This window comes from Haliaeetus albicilla, chromosome 15 (genome assembly GCF_947461875.1).
Source record: "Haliaeetus albicilla chromosome 15, bHalAlb1.1, whole genome shotgun sequence".
In the NCBI taxonomy this organism is placed as follows: Eukaryota; Metazoa; Chordata; class Aves; order Accipitriformes; family Accipitridae; genus Haliaeetus; species Haliaeetus albicilla.
Window position 1 is genome coordinate 27862657 of NC_091497.1, and position 24220 is coordinate 27886876.

Genomic DNA, 24220 nt, shown 5'->3' on the forward strand with positions numbered 1-24220 from the left:
TTCTTTTGAAAATGTTTTTGAGACATAATTTATATGACATGTACATATTTGGGAAGATTCACACTTGCTGCAAAATGTGTATTTTGGTGTTAAAAGACCTACAATGTGTTTATGTGAATTTCTGACATAAGCAACATTCTTCAAAAGCACATTAAAAACACAGGGCAACAAAACCAGTCAGATGTACATGGCAATGTCATTCTCCAGGCTGCTGTACTGTGTATCGAAGAGTGTTGGAGGCTTGTGTTTTCTCTTTCTGTTCAATGAGAAAAGCAAAACTGTGCGGGAAAGAGGTCCTGAGCCATTCAGTCAAATGCACAGAGTGACTTCTGAAAAGTGCAACTCTGGGGACAGAGACTACCATCCTTTCCTGTAAGTGAAAGAATGCAGATTCTCCCCATATAAAGGCCTAGTCCATGTACTATTTTCTCTTAGTAAGTACTGTATTAGTCACCAAAAAAAATTATTTGATTCATGGCTTAAGCTTTCATATTAAGGTATTGCAGATACTCCAGTTGTGTTTGTACCACTGGCTTAATGAAAACAATTATTTCTTAAATTTTTGCAAGAGTTTACTCTGCAATGCACAGGGCACAAAAGAAGACAGAAGCCTAGGCTGTAGGGATTTATCACAGTGCAAGGATTAGAAGTCGCAAGGCCCTGTCAAGCTTCCTCTCACCTCACTGATGGTTGCACCAAGCCTGAAGACTGAAGAAGCTAAAAAGGTCACTATAGAGACATATTTTTAAGTGACCCTGCTAAAAAAGTAGACCCGAAAGACACTCAAAAGATGGGGTGAGAGCCGACCCTAATCTGATTTTTTGATATGAAGTAAAAGATTGAAGCCTTTCAGGAGCAAGTTTCCTCTTCATTGGCGGGGAAGTCACCTTAACAAAAGCCTTCAGCTCCTCTGCCAGAGCAGATGCAGGATATGTGTTTAAAGGCAGCCTTCTCTCTGTAAGAAAGATGGGACTAGGAAAAAGTGTGGAAGCTGAACTGAAAACTTCCTTCTACTGAAAGGGAATCAAGAAGATCTTTCTGGATGAAACTCAAATTGCTGTTTGTTTCAGAATGGCTTCAGGTTTCTGAGCCTCATTTTATTCTGCGCTGGAGAAACACGAAATATAAGCACCTAATGAAGTTAGCATCGTCTGGGAAGACAACGTGGAAAGTTGTCAAATGGGGCTAGGAAAAAATAATTGTAATATGAGCTCTTAAGATGAACTACTTTTTGGAGGAGGTGCAAGATCAGAATGTAGGAAGAGGTGCCAAACATCACACCACATAAAGAGCTCGAGCTGAAAGTACAATAGCTCTGCGTCTACTATCACAGCCTCAATAAATAAACATAATGAAATTCATGACACATTATTGCATTGCTCTGTATTGCCTCTATTCATTTAAAAATGATGAACACATTTAAAATAATTCACAACTTGTCAAACGCCTGTGAGCAGTGCAGTTAGTCTGGTGCTTTAAGAGGCATTTGTGAAGATCTTATGAGAGAGCTTGATATGGCTTCTATCAAAGTAAAGATGGAAGTATGGGAAAACAGAACAATAACTACTTCACCTGAATCTGCCAGTACAGTTGCATCCAATATATTTACACTGTTCACCAATGATATGTACTTACTGAAGCTACTCTGTCAATAAAAACCACATTAAGAACCTTTTGAAAGAGCTTCCCTGTCAATTAGGCTGCAGATACATTCTATTGCTCCAGTTTTCCTGTCAATTTAATATACTGGATCATATTAACAGTACTGGCTTGTCAATAAGGCAAATCCGAATCCTATTAATGGAGTTATACTGCCAATATAATCGGCTTCCTATTTATCGAGCTCCCCAGTATTTGGGAAAGCTGTGAAATGGGATTATAAGGTTAGGTTACATGCATCTGTCTCGATATTACATAAATATTTCAGGAATTGTATCCTGTTTTGTAAAGAAACACGTGTAATCACTTTTTTCCATTACATAAACTTCAGATGACAGAACAGTATAATTGTTTACCATTGTTGAGAAAACATTAAATCATCCTCATTTATCACATTATGTTTCCTGCTCGCTCTAAGTAACGCTCTTATTTTATAAAAGTCTGCTTGTGTGCCACACATATAGAACTGCTAAGAGATGTATGCGCTCCACCCCCCCCTGCACAAGACAATATCTGCTCCAGAATATAAAAGAGATAAAACACACTTTAGGAACAAAATAAGAAGCACTCCACAATTTCAATGCTTATTTAGCCCTTGTACTCTGCTGTATAATCTTGGTGGAACTGAAGCTTGTAAGTATAATTCTAGTGTAACAGAAACCCCTGGAAATAATTAATAAGAGGTAGTAGTTCGTGCATAAAAAAACAGTAGAAGTTCAGCAAGCCTTCTATTTAATAGAAGCCTTAATGAAGTTGAACATTAGTTGCTTTTAACCACATTCAATATTAAATAACTACTTTGACTGGATTAGCAGAATATACAACAGACCATTAAACCTGATTATATTAAAAAAATCTTTTGCTTAAAAAAAAGAAAAAAGAAAAAAGTAATTGCATTAAAATGTACTGGGCATTCTCTTGTCAAATTAAGTCTCTAGGTCTAACTTGAAAATATGGATTTTAAAAAACATGGTCCAAAATGACAGTTAAAGGTCAATGAATCAAGTTGCCAATTATATTTTCTGGTAGCAGATGGGTGCAATGAAACCTAATGATTGAATTTGAAACGCTTTAATGCACCTTTTATCTATGGCTCCCACCATGTTGAGTCTACCTTAGTATTCCTAACAGATATTATGTTTACTGCACAACAGACTCAACTACAATTAGGTAACTAGAACAAAATCTGCACTTATCATGATATCCAGCTTACTCGAAGAATATCATACCATGAACTCAACAATACATTTGGGAGTGTATCTTTGATAGCATTTGTGTTTTTTTTTTTACTTTTCATTCCGATCTGCATGTTAAATATGAAGTCTAGAAATTAAGATATTAAAATTAGAGGGAAACTTAAAAAAATAGCGCCTTGAAATTTAAGGAGATGATCAAAGTATTTGTTATGATTTCAAAAACGTTTTTCTCTCCTTGTGTTTAGAACCCTTTTTTCTGTACGAAAACCTTATCTTCTCTTTCTTTCTTTCATGCACATAGATTCTACAGTGCAATTGTGAGCTCCTGGCATTTTATTTTTAATTTTGAGTTGTATCTGAAAGCTCTTACTCAGCAGGAATTCCCAGTGAAGCCAGTAAGTGTTGTAGAATTTGTCCTATTCTTACCACTGCTGTTTTCCTGTTTCTAAGAGCAACATATCACAAATGTTTTCTGAACAGATAAAAGCTTGTAAACACTGCAGTACTATATGGGGGAGAAGGAGATCAAATTATGGCCTTTTAACACTGACAAACTGTTTTGTCCTCATAATATTTAGTAAAGGGAAACAGATACACTGGATATTTTAAATCTGTTAAGTTTGTGTTAACATCTATCCACTGTGTTTACCTTCTTCTGTCCAACCCATACTCTCACTAAAGGCAACAATAAAACTCCCACAAGCCATGACCTGAGGTCCGCTGAAATCAATGGATGTTTTCAAATTGGTTTCAATAGCCCTTGGATCAGTCTGCTTACTTCAATTATGGGATAAGCGAGTCTTTACATAGTGCGCTACATTCCCACAGATACATATGTTGTATGCTGAAGAAAGCTGCAAAGGAGCAGGAAGAAGATTACAATAGTGATAGAAAATGGGAAGAAACTCTTAAATGTAATATTCCTTTATCCCAGCATATGGTCTTCTCTATGGATGGCATTTAAACAGATTTGTAATGGCAGTGACGGGGAAAGGTGGTTAGCTAGGCAGAAAACACTGTATGTGGCACAAGACTCCAATTCTATGTTTCTTCCCTACAGAGTGAAAAAAATTAGCAACAAAGATAAAGCAGGACTTGGTTCTGAAGCCACAGGGCCTGCACAGAAAACACGCATGAAGAGGAACACTGAAGCTTTCTTCCTAGGTGATGGTCAGAACAGAGGTAAATCTAGATCGCCTCCTTTCCTTTAAACCTGCAACCTTATCCCCTTTCTTTTCCTAAAATCCTTCCCCAGAAAAGCAATGATTCCCTTAAATTCCTTAGGAATTAGGAAGAAAATCACAGATGTTAAGACTTACATTATTACTTTCCATCTAATTTCTTATTTAGGTCATGCAACTCTTTCTTTCAACATTTTGTTAAAAATCCCCAACAAGTTATTCTATGAACATTTTGTGACAGGATACAAAGCCCTACATTCACACAAATACCTTGGCATAATTATTTCCTCTTAGCACTAGAAAAAGACACACCACTAAATATGCTGCCAAAATAACAGCCGAATTTATGACAGAATAGTAGATCATCAAACTTTACAGCCTCACATGCCTGTGCAAGGAGATTTTCAACTGTAAAATGGTGATGAGTTGATTTATTATTTGTGACATAAGATAAATAATTTAGGCTTGCACAAATTTAGCAAGAGGTTCTGTCCCTAAATATATTTTAAAGCCATAACAGTCATGTGTCTGTGATGAGGTGCCTCATAAAGCAGAAAGTTTGATCAAATACACCATGAATATAGTAGCATTGGTCAAGTAGGCTTGGACAGAAAAAAATCAGGCCTTTCTGCTATAGGGCTTTGTATATCCATCCACAACTCCATCACTTCAACGTTAACGTACTGCAATGTCTTTATACAGGACTCTATATTAAGTTGATTCAGAACAAGCAAAAAAAATAGTTATCTTTCTCGATAGGATCACCTCATCTAGAACACAACACCCATTTATCTAGTGATCGCTACAGGTCATCTCTAAAGTCACGGGTATTTAAAGGCTGACTTTGACCTGTAAATTCTTAAAAGCCTGGGAAAAAAATGTTCTAGATTACCCCTCTCATTACAGCTTGCCATATGGAAACTCTGAAATCAGATTTTTGCTTTTAAAATAAAGAAGATCCACATAAGAAATGTTCTCTGCAAAGATTCCAGGATTAGGAAAAGTCTTCTTTCCTTTCCAAACCAGTGTTGGTTTGTCAACATCTAGGACACTGCTGCAAGTTTCACCAGGAATAGAGAGACTGAACATGAATGCTAATATTTGACTGAGGGGTTAGTTAGAATACAGGGATTAAATTAAGGATTTGCCTCTGTATCTAATTAGTAGGATGCTCACCCAGCACGTGAGCACTTTTTTCAAAGTAGAATGCATGCAACGACAACTGAGGATGCATATATATTTTAATTATTTAAATTTTTTTTAGTCATGATCTTTCAAAGAAAATAGTTAATGCAAACTTCTCTAAGTAACGTCCACATCAGAGAAGTCCCCAAGCCAACATTCAGAAGAAGTGTGTGTGGAGAAGCCTCTTTCAAAATGGGAAAAGAAATGAAAATACGACAGGTACAGCGCAAGAAATTCCAAATAAAAAGTCATACAAAGGGGAAAAAAAACAACTTGTTAAGGTTGTTCACACAGCTCTTCCTGAATATTCAAACTGGATAAAGTGTAACACAGGCTAATGCTGCTCCCTGCAGGTGGATCATGAGCCCACATGAAGCCACACCAACTTCCAACTTCTCTGGAATTCAACATGGAGTTAGGTGCTTAGCTTCAGAGAGCGGAGCCTTTGCATGCAATTCTTCTACACATGTGCCCTCAATACTTGTTTTCAGGTAGAAAAACTCATTAGGAGACGAATTAGATTCTTTCCGTGGAAAGTTATTAATTTACATAATTTTAGGGCCATCTCAACTTACTGAAGCTTCTTTCTAAATAGACATGCCATTGTGCCATTGGGAATAAAACAAAAGCCATACAATACTAAAGGACTCCTATATGGTCTTCAGTTCACATGCAACTTTATTAATGTCACTGTAAATTCCTAAGAATGAGTAAACTTGGGTTTACTTGTTGGTTTTGTTTAAATCTTCTCAGGCATAAAGTAATAAAACACAAAACGCCCTTCTAAAATATGCTAAGATCAAGAGCAAAGTCATTCGATTTCAATGAAAATAGAATTAGGATCTTACTCCTAGGACTTTGTGTATCAAACTTAAGTGTAGAGACTTTCCACAGAAATGGTACAAAGCCCTATTCCTAAAGGTTTATAATAGGATTGCTGCTTTAACCTTGACCACAGCATAACAAACAGCACCAATATAATGATAATCCAAGCTACCAGCAACCTTAGAATGTGCAAGGAATAGACAGATACTGGCAGGAATTAATCTGCCATTTTCACACATCTGCCCAAGGGAGGTATTGTAATTGCAAAAATTTACTCTTAGACTGCTGAGACTCATAGTAATTATGTTTCTTTTTTTAATAGAAATAGCCACAGGTAGTAACAAATTGGGTTTTGAGATGGGGAACTGGGCATGCATTCTAACCCAAATTACTATGTAATTGTCTTTATTATAAAATACTATAGAAAACCTATGGCTCAAAATTTAAATCAGAACAAAACCGTTTCTTTAAATAAACTCTTCTCCTCCCACGGCTATTCAACATGTATGCCTATTTCTTCATTTACTGGTATCAGCAAGACCAGTATGACTGCAAGCAATTTATCTTTAAAGATCTTTGCCAATACTAAACAAAAATCCTGAAGCTCACATTTGCTTAATAGAAACAGCTTTCTCTTGCTTTACTTTCATGCAAGTAAAGTAGACTAACAAGTAGGTCAAAATCTGGAAAACTAGCTACTGGTTCCTAAGGCTCCTTTGCCAGTATCAGGGATGAAGAAAAGAGTGTGTGTGGTCTACATATATTTTAAATGAACTGAAATTAAAGTTTTGTTCAAAATTCTGGCAGCCTGTTTAAAACAAATGAGCACAGGAAAGTACTTAAAATGAGTTATTTCACGCTTGAAGGAATTATTATTTCATTGCCGTCACATTATTGCAGTAATGAGACATATGCTGTTGGGAAAGATCATATATATGGTGGCAAATGAATAAATAATAAAACAAATTCATTCAGGTACTTCTGCCCCTTGCAATACTACATCCTGTTAGGCCTGAAAAGAAGCTACAGGTGGTTTAAACAGACAAAATACTTTTACAGATTTAGACAAAACGAAGACTATGCATTGAAAGAAATAACATAAAACGTTTTGTTTTCCCCTCTTTTTCACCTGATGGCTACAAGGCTGACTGAAACGTTCTTTGCCTTGGAGCTACAAGATGCAAATTATCATGTGCTTTTTAATACCTAACACCCTTGATGGAAGCAATTGAGTGCTGATCGTTCTGACATGTCGCATGACTTATACCTCCTTTTCATCATTACTCTCAATCCCAAAGTCTGATAGAGGGATACACAGTTTTAAGTAAGATGTATAACTTCTACCATGAAGTGGAAAATGAGGTCCTTCCTTACCTATACTCTTGCCTTGGGAAAAAAATGACAACAGCATTTGTCTCTAAACTTGATGCTTTCTAAGTTGCAGCAAAAGGTGCACATTGACAGCATCTTCCAAAACGCTGTTATGCAGCTATGTACAGATCACACACAACATAAAAAAAAAATAAAATAGATGCACTTTGGTCATTAATGGTGTCTTTTATCAAGCTAGATAGTTCTTTTGAATTCATGCTGCTCTCATATCTATATATCTCCACATATACATTCATACACGCAGTTATATTATCTGACGTACAGTCTGGAAATTTAAACAGTTTCTAAGGTTTTGCGGCTGCCATTTTTAAAAGGCTTTTAATTTCATTGTTTCCTAAGGACTCTAAATTCCACTATATTCTTGTTGTCATTTGATCCACTGAAATGATGAAGAGATCAGAAAAGAACACACTTGGTATTTTACAGCTGTGGCTGGATAATCTTGCTCATGATCATCAAAGCAGGATTGTTTTTATGATCTTCAAATCTGCATATCAAATTACGCAAGTCTATGCGAAAAAGCTAAAATATCAAATATTCAGACATCAGGACTGTTTCAATAGAGTACTAGAGAATGCAGTTGGAGGCTAAGTGAAACGAACAGCTTTTGCAGCTTTGCAGTGTTTTTAAAGCAAAAGGGAAAAGCAACAGGGAGCAGTTCAGCTAACACAGACTCACAGATTCTGGGCTGAATTCTGCACATGTTTACGCACATCAGCAACTCCACTCCTGTAAGTGATCTATTTAATTCAATGCTTCTATTGACCTAAATTAAAATAGTCACTGAATAAGTGTTTTAAGGGTGATGCCTTGAAAGACATAACACTACTATAATTACACATATATAAGTTAGTTTCCATAGGCCTCAAAATGACTTATGCACTGATTAAGAACATGATCCTGCTCTTTCTAGATTTGTGGAAAACCAGTCCTTTCCTCAATACCAGTAGGAACAAAGCCCAAGTACTGAATCTGAGGTGCGTTATTAAAACAATGTCCTTTTCTTTGTCATCTTTAAAATTTTATAGAGTTTAAATATTTTCATTAAGAATTAATGAAAATTTGTTTAGCCCACTTCAGCTCACCTTTTTTTCTTTTTTTTAAACTGAGTTGTAGCTAAACAATCTTAACCATAAGTGGTTGCTTAGCAATCAGCAAAGAACAAGACAGAGATATAGTAAGTAAAGAAACTGACTGACATGTTCTGTGTTTGAATCATGGCATTGATTAAAAACAACAGAATAACACCAACAGAAGTTTAAAACAAAATTCCATTAATAAAAGAATACATATAACTGTCTTCAGGAACAAATTATGCATTTAAAAGCTGCAAATTGTGATTCACACGTCTACTCACTATAAGAAATCCTTTAGTTATTATTAAAAATATATTAAAATCCTTCAAATTTTGATGAAACCATTATTTACCTTTTGTTTTTAATTCAATTGTCAAGTGTGCTTCCCATGATTTAAAAACAGTATATATCTACAAAGCAAGCAAGAGTTTATAGCTTTGAAGACTTGAAATTGATTTTTAATGCACCAGCTTTCAAACACTACAAAGGCTGCTCTCTGCTGATAAAGACAGTAAACAAGAAATTGTCCTTTAAATGTTCCCTTTAATGTTTTTCTTTAATTAAAAATCAATCAAAAACATTGCAACATTAAAAAATTTAAAATTAAGACATTAAAAAATGTTTCAGGTTTTTGACACACAACGCATTCAAACGAGAATGAAAACTTACGATGTTACTTTTGTTTACTTGTGCTAGTTTAGACTTTCTTCGCACTGTAAACACTGTTAATCAAGAAATAAAACCACATAAAAGTAGTTTATCATTGAACACAGATATTTTTAGTGAGTAGAAATGTTAAAAATGTGATGAAATAAAACTAGACATTATAAAAGTACTGAAGTAAAATGCTTTTTTAATACCTTTAGATTATTTTAATATATTCCTTTCCTCTAATCAGACCAAAGCCTATTTATGTAGATTAGTTACATCTAGAGTCTCATTTATCCAACCTGTATTTATCCTTTGATCACAAAGCTTGTTAACTTAAATGGTCTTTTATTGTTATGATTCGTTTTCCCATAATTATGCAGTTTAACTGCCTGATTTTTTTTGAATAAATATATGCAAACGCGCCAATCATATTCAGCAGTGTTATGCTGGATGCTCAATGAACTGTAAGAGCCATTTCAATACAATAAAACTGCCTGGAAGTGTTCCAGGGCAAGGACTGCAAATACCAGTAATCATAGTGTCACTAGAACTAGTACAGGCAAATACAAGCGTGTCACACATATATCAATAGATGGTCTGAAACACTGCCTGAAACTAATTTCGTATGTCTATCACTGTAAGAACTTACAATGCATCGATCAGAGGTCCCACCCACACAGCTGAAATTATGCTTTTGCATCTCGTAACAAGACTTTTCCTTTCGCCTTTAGAGTCGGCCTTTGGCGTGCCACGGAGGCTGCGGCACACAACCACCCAGCAGGGAACGGGATGCGATTAGAAACTTTTCTATGCGGGGTAAAAGTATTTTGTGAACCAGAAGGACTCTCATCTGATACATACATCACGAAGCCAGTAGAAAGGTCCATGGCTAAAATAAATACTGTGCATTTGGAGGATGTTACTTGCATAGATCGCTTGTAGAGTACCAAATTGAAAATAGATCAGCATGGGACTGATTGTCTTGAGGGCTGAAAGAAGAGATATCCCCTCTCTGCACAAAAGTGAGATGCAAATTGATCTTTATGCTGTCCCTCTGTACAAGTAACACTAATAATTGGCTGAAACTATGCAGTTTTATCTTCATAGGTAGAGGGACTCCTCAATTTTGAGGACACATCACTAGACAAAAATAAGGAGCTGTCTTCTCATCTCAAGCAAGTGAGATGAATTGATCTTCTGCTACCCTTTCTGTACAGGTAACACCACTAACTAGCGGAAGCAATTCAGTAGAAGGAAGAGATGGTTCTCGGGTGACCTTAATAAGCAGGAATTGTATCAGCAGCCTTTGGGATTCAGCTAGAAAATATATGACTGCTCAAGGAGGTTATTTAAAGCACTGCCTAATATCCTAATTAACAGGGACATTCATATGAATTTGCTTGGTCTTGAACGTAGTACTTAATACTGAGTATTTTATCTAAAATGCTTAATAATTTATCTATTTTTTCTTTCTCATAGGATTTACAGTAATTAATCCAGAATCTTTTTCTACAGCAGACTAAAAAACAAAGGTTGTACTAAAAAGACCATGACAAATATATTACTAGGGCTTAGAACGCACCCTGTCAAGTTTTATGGCAGGCTGTACACTACTCCATTTCATCTCATCACATCAGCAAAAGCAGCAACTAGTTAATCTCCTTGTTGCCCCTTTAAAAACATAACAAATGAAACACTTAAACTCCAGGAACTTTTCCCAAAAATCATTCTGCCACTCTCTTCCTAGTACCTTTTTCTTTTTCTTTTTTTTTCTGTTTAGGTAAGAGCCTGCAGTCCCCTGAGAGTTTCACTTGTTTCCTGTATTTTTGAACCCTTTAGCATTAATTTCACCACTTTGCTTCTTACAGCTGAAGTAGAGATACAATTGAAAGAAAAAAGCTCTCAGGCTATCTGCTGCAAAAATTTGTCCCAACTGCTCTACTCTGACCTTTTGACATCAAAGGATTGCTTCTATACTTTTAAAGATAAAAACAGAGCTGTGTTTCTGCTCCGGTCAACAAATCATTGTTTAAGTTCTTTTCACAGAAAATTCTTACCTGTTGGAAAATACTAGTACTAGTCACAAAATGTCTTTTCTTTATACATGCAGGCACTCCTCAGCCTTGAAAAGGTATCTCAAGACCTCTGCCATGCGTCCTGTATGTTTTCTTCAGAAAGAAAACAACCCATATACATACCCTTTCTTGCATAGCGAAACCTAAAATTAATTTGACAAGGCATTTTAAATTTTGTAGAAACAACGAAAGAAGGAGAAATGAAGCAGGATCATTAAAAACATATGCATAAATATTACCCAGTATGTTAATGATTCCTAGGGAGGAAGGTAGTGAAAAGGAAGAAAAAATGCTGGGGAAAAAAATTGAAAACAAAATCTCAACTGGTTCACAGCCAAATATTGTGACTTGGGAAGAAATTTTTTTGTTAATGACATTTTTGCCTCATTAGAGAAGCTAGGTTGTATCTATGCTTCCTTAATACCAAGTGATATTTCTGAATATTTTACACATATCCAATGTTAATTTTCCATGTAACAATATTTGCTGAATTTTAAGAACAATGCTATATTATGCACACTTTCAAAAAGATATGAAAACATGTGAAAATATATGTTCCACAATATGTTCAGTGGAGTCCGTGATTTCTTTTTTCAGCTGCACACCTGATTCTGCTACATTAATGGTTGGAGTTGATGATCTTAAAGGTCTTTTCCAACCTAAATGATTTTATGATTCTATGATTCTATGTTACAGTTCACATCATAGTTACAAAATCTTCTAAATTCCAGTCTCCTTAATTGTTTGTAAAGAAGCTGTAAGAAAACGTCACAAAAAGCTGAAATCTAAAAATAAAGGGCCCACCCATACTATTCTTATCTGGACTCTGGAAGGGTCTCAGTCACAATTTACTCTTGAACCACTGAAATCATTGATGAAGTCAAAATTATGCTGTTGACTGAAATATGAGTAAGAACAGGCTTTTTCATAAACATGGGTAAGGATAGCAGAAACTTGACCAATCTATTGTTAAAAGATAAATCTTCAAAGGATCAGTCATCGAAATTGCGCTGGTAATCACAAATTTGTGTGGATTTTCCCATTTAAGATTAGGCAGTGACAGTGAGCACCAAGATGAGGCAAGCTCAGACAACTTTTAGAGCCATTGAGAGCTGTGATCCAGTAAATCCTGCATGACTTGATTCATGTCCTTTATTTTAACTGCACTAACTTTCTTCAACTCTTATACTTTGTAAAACAGCAAGTTCTACGGACACATTATTATTCTTAATTTATTGGTTAACGAGAATGTCTGTTCTGGCAATATCATTTGCTTTCTCATAATATCCATATTCTACTTCAGACTCTTAAATTATCTTTTTCTCTGTTATGTTCATTGTTCTATATTACAGCATTTCATCTTGGAAAGTTCTTTAGATCTCATATGGACCTATATATCAGGAACAATCTTTTTGAAATAATATTGCTATAAACAATACTGGCAAGGAGCTCAAGATCAACACCAGAGGAGGTGTAGCACAAAACAGGAGCCCAATTCTGCTTCCTCTGCCTGTTTCACCAACAAGGGCAGATGCCATAGTGAGCAGTATTTTGCCAGATCTTGTCCTAAAATATATTTACTTCATGTCACAGTACTATGCAGTGTATCTTGACGAAAAATGAAATAATGCTTCATGAAAATATAGAAAAGATCCTGTCCTAAAATTCTTACACAGCTGATGCTGGTATTGACTTCACTGAGTAAGTAAAACTAAAGCTACAGAATGTTATAACACAAAATCATACTAATTGCAGACTGTATTTACACAATGCAAACATTCACAGGAGTTCTTTTGCAAGACATCTAACCTTGTAAAACACTGTAAAAACTACCATAATGCATCTTAGTCAGGTAGTTCTGAAGTTTCATCTGATGACAGTTTAGAATATGCAGCTGTGAAATTTGGGGAATTATAAAGTACGAACCCACAAACTTCCAAATGTGTAGAACTGCCCCAGCATTCTCTTGATGCAAAATGTTAACTTCTACTAGCTCTAGTGAGATAGAATAATATTGCTCATTTGCAGCAGAAGATACAAAAATAAAAAGTGAATACCTCTGTTTTCAGATAGGAATTTAAATCACTGAGAATGAATGCAACTTCTGTGAGCAAAGCTGCTTCTCCTTATACTGCAGTAGCTGCAGACTTCTTTCTGCAATCTTGAAATTTCTGAGCTGAAGTTTCTCAAAGTAAAGCATGGAATAGTAGTATATCTAAAGACAGAGCAGCACTAATATAGCTTATGGTTTTTATTTCCCCTGAAGACTATATCTTCTTACGTACTACTAGACACCTGGCGATGAAGCTGCAATGGGACTTGACAGTAATCTGTTGACACATCATAAACATCAGGTGCCTGAAGTATTACGAATGATCTGTACTTTATCTTAAAACGCTACAGGACTGCCGAGTACAGCAGCTACAGCAATTCCCAGCTTGAGAGCTTCTTGCAACACAGTCATTCTTTTTTAGCTGTTGTTTAGCAAAAGCTGTGACCACTGTTTTCTTTATTCACGCCCGTCTCATTCCTGATATATTTACAAACCTCTCCAAGTTGCACCACAAGTGTAATAATAAATAATCTCTAGGATGATAAACACTGCTTGCATATGTAGATAGTTTTCTATGCTAATGTTATGTCACTTCAAGGAGCCTATTTCCAGAACCTATTTGTTTAAAGAAACTATTTGTTCCCCTTTGTCTATCCACTTTTTTATCTATTGGAAACCTGCAAGAAGAAATTGAGACTTGTTCACCCAGGGGAAGGCAAACTGATTAACTCAAAACTTTTTGGTAGGACAGATATGAACATATATGTATATGTTTGTGCATGATATTTCTTTTTCTAATGTCTGGCCTTCAAAATAAAGCAAAATTCTGTTTCTCTTAGTCAGGAGAGTAGGTCAGCTTGATTTACTCACCAGAATGAGATGAACAGAATTTGCCCAGTAGTCTTTAAGGTCTAGAGTGACCAGAAATCTTCTTTCAGCCATGTAGAGTTTCCATTTTCTCCTGCTTTCCTCTTTTTTACTCCCAAATAAAAACAAATAGTTTGGACCTTAAGTGATTCAAAGGTCACATAGAATTTTGAATCTGGCAATGAGAATTGTATAGCACTGGCCTATATTAAAATATTTTTAAGACTTGCATTTGAAAGCACTGTTTCTAAAGTTTGTTTAGAATATGAGCGCTGAAGGTAAAAGCAATGAAACATGCTAAAGCGTAGCTGTTCTAACTTCCCAGTATGTTACTAAACACTATTCTTCCTACACATCAACCTCACGTGCACATCAAATCACAAATGGTCTATCTTCAGAGGCCCTAAGCACTTGCAAGTGTCTTGCACCAATAAAAGCTGAAGGTACACAGCATCCTTGGCTGTCCATCAAAAATTTTATACATACATGTATGTATGCATGTTTAAATTATTTCATTTTTACGGTACTGAAGAAGTTCATTGATTCATATAAGTGACACATGCAACCATGGCACATTTCTGGATGCTACAAAGTAGTGAGTAAACACACAAGTTGTTGAACCGTGTGACTAATGTGTAACAGAAGTCACTTAGAGAGAGGCAAGTTTGCACGGCTCTTACACATATCAGGCAGTATTTTATTCAACCGCTCGTCATTTCGGGTCAGTCTGAAACCCATAGTCACTAAGTAACACTTTACTCTACAGGTATTCATTGATATAAATTGGGCTATCCGTAGAATAAAATACTATTCATGAGAAATAAGGGAATCATAAAGCGTATTGACTTTACTAGCTCTTATTAGTAAGCAAAGCAAAAAAATTGTTATGCACTCCTCATAAGAGTGAGAAAATTTGGATCTTACTGAGAAAGAAATTATTTATTTGATTTTAAATATTTATAGACTGAATTGGATGTACTAAGTAATAATATAATATTTAGCATGTATATATATATCCATAGATATATAAGTATGTACATATATATATAAACATAAAGTTTTAATAACAGGCTCCGGCTAGAGAATTCTGCCATTAAACACTTGCCGAGAAAATGAGAGTGAAGAAAAGCAGTTCCATTGCTGTATGAATTATATAGTGTGAGATTATTGTGGTTCAGTAACATGTCTGGAAAAACTGAAGTGAATATTTGCTAGAGAACATTTACACAATCATTTACCTTTCCCTTACTGAGGTAATGAAGAAAACTGCTTTTCTGAATTGACTAATGAAAGGAGATGATAAAGCAGCTGTTTGGATTCTGTATCTTTTTTCCACTGGCTATACCTTTGATTCCTAACTGTGCAATTTACTTTTCCAGACACAGGTTTCCTGGACTGATTAAGGGTAGAGTAGATCCAGAGAGAGGGCTGATCCTTTACTATTTCTCCTTAAGTCTGCAGTCTGAATTTGACATGAGGCAGAAGTACAGGACCAGACACAAAGTAGGATCTACATTCTAAATGCAAATTTTTTATAAAATTTACTCCAGGGATGTGGAGATAGAGAATACAAAATGTATTTTAGCAATGCAAAATCATAATGAAGAGGGTCAGATTTTCCCATCTAGCTACTTTAAGTCTGGGCCTTTCCTAAATAGAAACCAACTACTCTGCTTCATACGGTGTATTTGTTTTGTCAATGCAAATACATAATATAGTTATCCATAAGTATGTTTGAACAGATTATTCACTAGGGAAAAATGAATGTTTACTAATCTACTGGCTGGACCATCTAAACATCCAAAACACTCTGTGTAGATATTCAGGGAAAGTAAAAACAATATTAGAGATACCAGTATGTGCTATGAGGAGTTACGGTTAACATTTCCCACAGTTGTCATAACGAAAACTCTTATAGAAACCACAACACACCTTTTTAAGGGAGGAAATTCCTCTTTTAGCTTTATATAGATCTCAGAAAAAAAAAAATCATGATTGATATTATACAGTGAACACTGTAAAAAAGGAATCATAGGGATTTTACACTACAATTGAATCTTTACTACTCAGTAGCATCAATACATGAATTAATTGCTTTATATAGACATTACATGGTTATAGAAAAGTATAATGTTCTGTCTTTTAGTAACTATTACACGTGTCAGTAGGAAAAAAATGTGTTTTCTTTTTTTTTAGCATTCTGACAACTCCATTTTACAGTAAAAAAGTTGACATTACTTAAACAAGTGTCATTGAAAGTTATTTCTTAAAGCATGAATTATAAATCAAATTATCTCCGGTTATGCCCTAACCTAAACTCTTTCCTGAAGTGTCACTCTTTGTTAAAATCAATTTCAGATTTTAAGTATTGCTCTACTCACCTAATTGATAGCAACACAAATTCACGATAGGCATAAAATGAAATTGTTTCTGTGACACAACTCAGTAGTGGGTTGAGGATTAGTTCACAGTGACCTTGTACAGACAGCCTTTTTTCTTTTTTTCTTTTTTTTTTTTTCTCCCAGTTATAAATATTCAGTTTACGGGCCACCAGTCACTGGAATTTTGGTTACTTAACCTGCCAATTACCGATGGCCACTTCTATTTAGTTTAAAACATTCGATGCAGCTGGCAGCTAGAACATTCGGTGTTCACAGACCACAGGGTATGATAACTCCAAGGTATTATCAATTTTCTTTTGGTACATCAAGTGTCTACAGTGCAACTTCTTTCCCACTTGCTGCATACACAAAATGAGTCTGTGTCACTTCTGATACACTCAGCTCGTTCCCCTATGACTCAGAACAGCATATTAGAACCACAGGATAAAACAGATATGACATTTCAAATATATTTAATAGTCATTATCCAGAGCCTGCTTTCAATCCAAACGTTAAAAATCAAATACCTGTAGTATTTGAACATTAAGCTGCATTAATCATGAAGTGTGACTTTAAATTAAATCAACTGGAGCCAAATTCTGCCCTCACCTTCACTCTGCGAGTTCACTGCTCTGGAATACATCTTCTGAGTTTGGACTTTAAACTACCTGCTAAAAATTAAGTCATTCTTTGCTCAGCACCCTATATCCAATGGTCCAAATTCTGCCATTTCTCACATTCACAAAAGTCGGTAGAGGACAGTGTGGATATAACTGGCAGCAGAATGCAGCCCAGCTGTAATTTCTAAATGAGCTTTGGTAGAAGACAGAGCATGTAAGTCTTTCACTATAAAGCAATCATCAATATTGACTCAGGCTACTGGAAAACTGACTAGTTGTTTTGCTGGTTTATGACAGGAGGCGAGTTTTGTTAACATTTGGGGGTAGGAGGGAGTCACCGTGTACATTTTCTTTCTATTTGACTAAGCAGAATTTTCAGCGCTGAACGTTTGGCTGTTTGTGGGGAGAGGAGGAGGCAATGGGGCCCCAATGATACTGTTCTGTGTCAAAAAAATAAATATTTATGTGTATATATTCTAAAGAAGGAAACTAAAAAAATTAAAAACATACATCTTGGAAAGGTAGCTCATATTTACATACAGGATTGGAGGGCTATAATACACTGTTGCAATAGATGTCCTCAGTGTGTAGAGTTTCTCCCATGTCCTGTTAGTTACTGCAGATGACACGACTGCTTCAGAAACCCCCTCCCCCCTTCTCCACCCCAAACCAAAGCGAAGCGAAACCTGCGGAAGCGCCCACCTCTGTCTGACGATCTTCTGGGAAGATCCCCCAGCGTGCCCCAAACGTACTAAACGCCTGCCTGCCCTTCCACGTGCCCCTCGTTTGCACCGCCGTACCTCCGCTTGTTTCGGCGGGCGTTTACTTTGGAATCACCCGGGGAAACACCGGTGTGACAGCAGAACCAGACCCCACCAGCGGTGGTCTGGTTCCACTTTCCTTAAGTCCACCTCTCTTTAGTGACTTGTGTTGGTCCCTTCAGTGGTGCCCGACAGCGGATTTCGCTGCAGGCAAAAGGTAAAGTTAACCCAGCGTCTAAAGTGAGGTCCGGGGTATTCTAAAAGTCTCCTACCTGAATTATGGACATCCGGCTCGGGGGAGCCTCGCTGGCGTTAGTCCCTTGCCCTGTGAAGCTGGTGTGGCAGCCCACATGTCCCTGGGGTACGGTCAGGTTGTTGGAGGCGGGCTTCAGGTACATCACCTCCGACCTGGGAGAGCTGAGGGGCAGGCGGGTCTGGTAGTCAAAGTACATGGGTGAGGTGGCCAGGGATGGGCTGCTCACCACGTTCATGACATTGAGGGGGCCCCGGCTGTCCTCGCCCTCGCTGGGCACCAGCATAATGTCATTCTTGCTGATCTTCTTCTTCTTGCCCTTGCCCCCTCCACTGCCACTGCCTCCTCCTCCCCCGCCACTGCCTCCCCCTCCTCCCAGCTGAGGGTGGCTATACTCGGCAATGCGACAGTTATAGGTGCGGATCTCCTTGTTCTCTCGCTTGCACTTCACGGCGATAGTGATCATGGCGGCCAGCAAGATGATGGAGACGGTGCTTAGCGTCACGATCAGGGGCAGCGACAAGTCCCAGTGCGGTCGCCGATGCTGCTCGCCATTCACCTGCGGCTCGCCAGCCTCGGGCAGGGGCCCCGCCAAGGCCCTGACGATGAGCTTGGCCACTGCGGAGAGGCTGGGCTTGCCGTGGTCGCTGACTTTGACCACCAGTTCAGCCACAGGGCTGAGCTCCTCCCAGTAGGGGTGCAAGGTGCGTATCTCACCGCTAGTGGGGTCCATCTCAAAGAGGTGCTCCTCGTTGCCTTCCACAATCTCGTACGTGAGGCGCCCGCTCTCCCCAAAATCACTGTCCAGGGCGCGGACGGTGCCCACGGGGTAGCCCACCCCAGCGTTGCGCGGCACCTGCAGCTCGGCGGTGTCGTTGATGAGGGCAGGCAGGACGATGAGGGGCGCGTTGTCGTTGACATCGAGCACGGTGACGCGCACCGTGGCGTTGCTTTCGCGGTGGGGCGAGCCCGAGTCTTTGGCCAGCACGCGAAACTCGAAGTGCTTCGTCTGCTCGTAGTTGAAGCTCCTCAGGGCATAGATAGCACCATTGGTGGGGTTGACGGAGACATAGGTGTAGATGGAGACGTCGCCCACGTGCCCGGGCAGGATGGAGTAGGAGACTGTCCCGTTTTGGCCCAGGTCGGGGTCCTGGGCCAAGACGGAGCCCAGGTACTCTCCGGGGATGTTGTTCTCAGGCACCTGTAAGACGTAGAGGTTCTTGCTGAAGCGGGGCGGGTTGTCATTCTCGTCGAGGATCCGGACGGAAAATGACTTGGTGGAGTTGAGTGGGGGGTTGCCCCCATCACGTGCCACGATGGTCACATTGTACTCGTCCTGTGTCTCGCGGTCCAGGGGCCGGTCGGTGACCACAGTGTAGAAGTTGTCATAGTTCTCCTCCAGGGTGAAAGGGACGGCTCCGGGCCCGCTGCCACCACCCAGCACCCGGCACTGGAGCTGCCCGTTCTTGCCCGAGTCCCGATCGGTGACCCGCACCAGGGCAATGACGGTGCCCGGCGGGGCAGCCTCACTCAGCGCTCCCTGGCGAACAGAGACGAAGCCAATGGTGGGGGCGTTGTCGTTGCGGTCAATGAGGCGGACGGTGACCTTGCAGTGAGCGGGGATGGGATTGGGCCCCAGGTCCCGAGCCTGGACGTCGATTTCAATGAGGCCACTCTCCTCATAGTCCAGGTTGCCCTTGACACGGATGAGGCCACTCTGCGGGTCGATGCTAAACAGGTCGCGGACGCGCTCGGGTGCGTAGCCACTGAAGGAGTAGAGCACCTCTCCGTTGGTACCCTCGTCGGCATCGGTGGCGTTAAGGTCGATGACGGGGGTGCCTAGCGGCGCGTTCTCCGGCAGCTCCACCACGTAGGAGGCCGCCTCAAAGATGGGGCTGTTGTCATTGGAGTCAATGAGGCGCACGTTGATCTGCACCGTGCCCGAGCGCGGTGGGTCGCCGCCGTCCAGTGCTGTCAGTACCAGGGTGTGGTGACTCTGCTCCTCGCGGTCTAACGGCTTCTGGATGACCAGTTCCGGAAACTTTGTGCCGTCGCCGCGGGACTTCACATCGAGGGAGAAGAGGCCGTAGTCGTCACGGGTGAGCAGGTAGGTGCGCAGCCCGTTGTCCCCGGCGTCCGGGTCGTGGGCGCTGGTGAGGGGGAAGCGGGTGCCGGGCGCGGCGTTTTCCGAGATGTCCATGTCCACCTGGTCAGAGGGGAACGCCGGCGCGTTGTCGTTCAGGTCCTGGATCTCCACCTTGATCATGCAGATCTCCTGGTCGTTGGCGAACACCTCGAGGGACAGCTGGCACTTGGCGCTGCGCCGGCACAGCGCCTCGCGGTCGATGCGTTGCTTGGTGTAGAGCAGCCCGCTCTCCCCGTCCACGTCCAGGAGGTGCGGGGCCGAGTTCTCCAGCACCCGAAAGGTGGACTTGGGACCGCGGCCACCTCCGGGGCCGCCGCCGGGGCCACCTCGCTCCGCGGGCAGCATCCCTCCTCCCGCCGCTCCCGCCGCCAGCCGCGCATCGCGGCCGATGTTCCCGATGACCGTGCCCGCTCCCTGCTCCTCCGGCACCGAGTAATTCAGGTTCTTCAGAGACAGGGCGGGAGCCCAGCAGAGCAAGAAGCAACAAATGGAAAGGTACATCCCCGAGCAGGGCTGGGGAGGGGGGGTGGTGTGGGGGCAGCAGCTGCAGCGGCGACCAGGGTTGTCCCCGTCTTCTCTGCCTCTTGCGCTGGGTTTGGTCTTCCTCCTCCTCCGTCGGCTCTCTCTTTTTTCTTTTTCTCTCTCTCTCTTTTTTTTTTTTTTTTGGTCCTCCTCTCTCCCCACCCCCGTATTTTAAGTTCCTGAACCTGTTGCTCTAAAACATCTGCAGAGACACAGGATGAGAGGCAGCAAATAGACCATGGAGCTCAGAGGGAGGGAGCAAGCGGGGGGGGCCGGAGGGGGGGGGAGCAGCTTCGGCAGCGTTTCAGCAAGCGCTTGCCGGGCTTGCAGTCCCCTCGCAGTTACTTCGGCTGTCCAAGTTCAGCAGTGGGAGGGTTTGAAAAATCAGAAAATTTGCAAAAGATCTTCTCCTCCGGGCAGGCGAAGCGTTGCCGATCCTCGAATCCCCGCAGATGTACAAAGGATAATAAAAATAACAACAATAATAAAAAATCGGCGGCAGCGGTTGTTTTTTTTTCTAAAAACGATCAAAAAGATTTTTTTTAAATACGTGTATTTCTACAGACATAGGAAAGGGGGGTGGCCACAGGTCTGTAAGCAGGGGTAGAAAAGCTTATTTGCTACTCATCGCTTGCGATGCGATGGATGGAGCGGAGGGGTGGGAGAGAGACAGAAAGGGAAAAAAAGTCTCAGCTTGTTGTTGAAGCCCTCTTCGTGTGCAGTGAGAGGCAGTGAAATGTCTGATTGCACCGCGGGGTTGTTGGTTTTCAGGGACTGTTTTGCTGCATTTAGAGATCTAATCTTGCATTGCTTGCGGCGGAGAGCTGCATCTCGCTGCCATCGGTATTTCCCCCCTCTCTGTCTCGTACACCCTCACTGTTTCCTTCCCGAATCAGAAGGCGAGGGAAATGAGGACTGCAGGGCAAGAGGGGAAAAAAAAACCGCCCCCCCCAGCAAAAACTAGTGTCCGGATTTGTAGTTTCCTTTCTCTCCCTCTACTACCAGCCTCACACTCGTCCTTTTTCTTGGGGGGGGGGGGGGGGGGAATTAAGAAACCCACCAGCCGACCGTCACCATTAGCAATAGATATATATTTTGAGAGAAATCACAGGATGTGCTCAATCAGATGCACACTTGGGTTTCTTTAAGACAGGCCAGTAGCCGCCGCCACCACCACATCCTTTCTCTCAGTCTATCTCTGCCTGTGTGCGTATGCGTGTCTGAGGAACTGCACTTTTCTCGATGCAGTTTAATTCCAGTTTGCTTTTCTCGCCAGCCGAGAGGAAATCAACAGGCAACCCATGGCTGGACGCATAGATTTAAAAAAAAAAAAAAAAAAAAAAAAAAAAGAGAAAGAGAGAAAGAGGGGGGGAGAAAGAAAGAAAGAAAAGCCAACACACACACACACTCTTCTCTCTCTTAGTCTCTCGCTAAAAGGGAAACAGTCTCTGTATTCACAGGGCTGCGCTATCAAGTGCCTCTCTTTTCTTTCTATTCAGCGTCTCCTTCCAATGACACTGCCGCCTAGTCCTCTTCATTTAGGGGAGGAGAGAAGAAGAGGAAAAAACAATTCTGGCGATGAATAAAGTGGGAGATCTTTTAATCGACCAATTCGCTTATATTAAAACCTATGCAGTTCCGCTACTGGTGTGCTGCATTTTTTGCAGCCTTTTCAAGCTTTAACAGTCTCTCTGGGCATCTTGGTAGAGGGGAGAAGAGCGGCGGCAACGCCAGATGCGTTCCCCCTCTCCGATATACCTTTCCCAGCGATACGGTGTCTAGGTAAATATCGGGGAAGGGTAACTAGGTTTTATTTCAGGTTCTTTTAACAACCAGAAATAAAGGAAAGGCACATCCAGAAATGCAGGTGTTTCAATCTGCTGGCTGAGTCAGATCCAGCAGAACAAATCACATTCACTATCGCCTCATGTTCCTCCCTTCACAGACATTAGTTGCAGCTTCTTCCTAACGCTTCTCTGACTCACTCTATAGACAGGAAAAAAAATTAATCAGATTTGTAGGGGTGGGGGGGAAGGAAAAAAAAAAAAGAGAAGGGGGGGGTGTCGGATCCAGCTACACTTTTACTATACCTCTTTCTCCGGGAGACTGAGGATCAGGAAAACAAGGCTGTTATCCACTCACTGGCACAGAGGCGCGTCTGTCTCCTGCTTTGCTGAGTGTTTTTAACCACCTTTCCTCAGTGTTATGTGTGAAATAAATCAGAGATCTTTCATATTAAAAGAAAAAAGAAAAACCACCAACAAAAACATAGGTTCCCAATACATAGCTCACAGATCTAGCTCCGAGTCTCAGTTCTGCAATGTTTTTTTTTTCTCCTTTATTTGAGTCCGGACCCAAAGTACACAGTTAATTCTGCAACCTGTGGTAGAGAGGCTTTCAAAAGAAAAAGAAGAAAAAACAAATATTCTTCTCTGCCTCATTGATGGGTGGCCCCTTTCAAACAGACGGTCGCCAGTCTTAGCCAGACAGCACGCGCGAGGAACGCCGATCCCCGATAAACCAGATCCATTTCACCAGCCGCCCGCAGGTAAGTGGAGAGAATTCAGCGAAAATTCAACAGTTGGAGCCGCTCTCTGCCTGCCTGCCTCTCCTCTCTCCCTCTCCTCTCTCTCTTCTCCCCCCCCCCCCGCCTCCTCCTCCTCCTCCTCGCCTCCCTCACTGCAGCACTCGCGGGGCCGCCGCGCCGCGCCGCGCTCGCCCAGCGCCGCTCGCCGACTGCCTCTATTCACCTCACGCCGCGGCTTAAACATTGATACGGATTCCCCGCCAGCCAATCGGCGACGGCGGCGCCGACCGGCCCCGACGCCCACCTACCAATGGGAGGAAGCTGGGCGGGCGGAGGGGCGGGGCGGGCGGCGGGCGCTGGGGGTGTCATTGATGAGATCGGTTCGGTGGGAGACGCGCAACGTGCGAAGGGCTCGGGCGGGCGGGCGGGCGGGCGGGCTGCGGGGTGGCGGCGCCGCGCAGCGCAGCGCCGCGCCCCCGGCTGCTGCCGGCTTGGCCTTATTGAGTGATTTATACGCAGCCCCATCTCCAGCCCCTTACTTATTTATTTTTTTAAGGCGTATTAACAAGTCTTCCGTGATGACGGGTGGGAAAGGAGGGGGGACGCGACACCCCCGCGCTCCTCCAAAGCACTGCGAGGGCGACGACTTGACTCCGCAGCACCGTCCCCGAGTCCCCCGGGGGGGGCGTGTGGATGTCCATCTCCGCCCCCCACCCCCCCCGGCCCCGCACACCCCTTCCCCGACCCTACGGGAGCCGCCCCGAACGGGACTCGCCCTCCCCGCGGGGCAGGTCCCGAGCGTGGGAGCATGGGGGAGCGGGGAGGGGGGGAGCAGAGCCCCTGCCTTCCC

At 41.4% G+C, this 24220-nt stretch overlaps 1 protein-coding gene across 5 annotated transcripts in view; it reads right to left on the reverse strand.

Moving 5' to 3' along the window:
• Positions 1-23483, reverse strand: part of PCDH17 (protocadherin 17) — a 92529-nt gene extending 69046 nt beyond the window's left edge. For 4 of the 5 annotated variants that reach the window (XM_069802611.1, XM_069802612.1, XM_069802609.1 and 1 more), the window contains exons 1-2: positions 22934-23483; positions 18195-21280 (exon numbers count right to left, since the gene is read on the reverse strand). In XM_069802611.1, the coding sequence (XP_069658712.1) occupies positions 18195-20822 (2628 nt within the window). In that variant the 5' untranslated portion in view covers positions 20823-21280; positions 22934-23483. Of the gene's footprint in view, positions 1-18194; positions 22830-22933 lie in introns of all 5 variants that reach the window. The other variant, XM_069802610.1, reaches the window with a different exon arrangement.
• Positions 23484-24220: the final 737 nt, after the last annotated feature.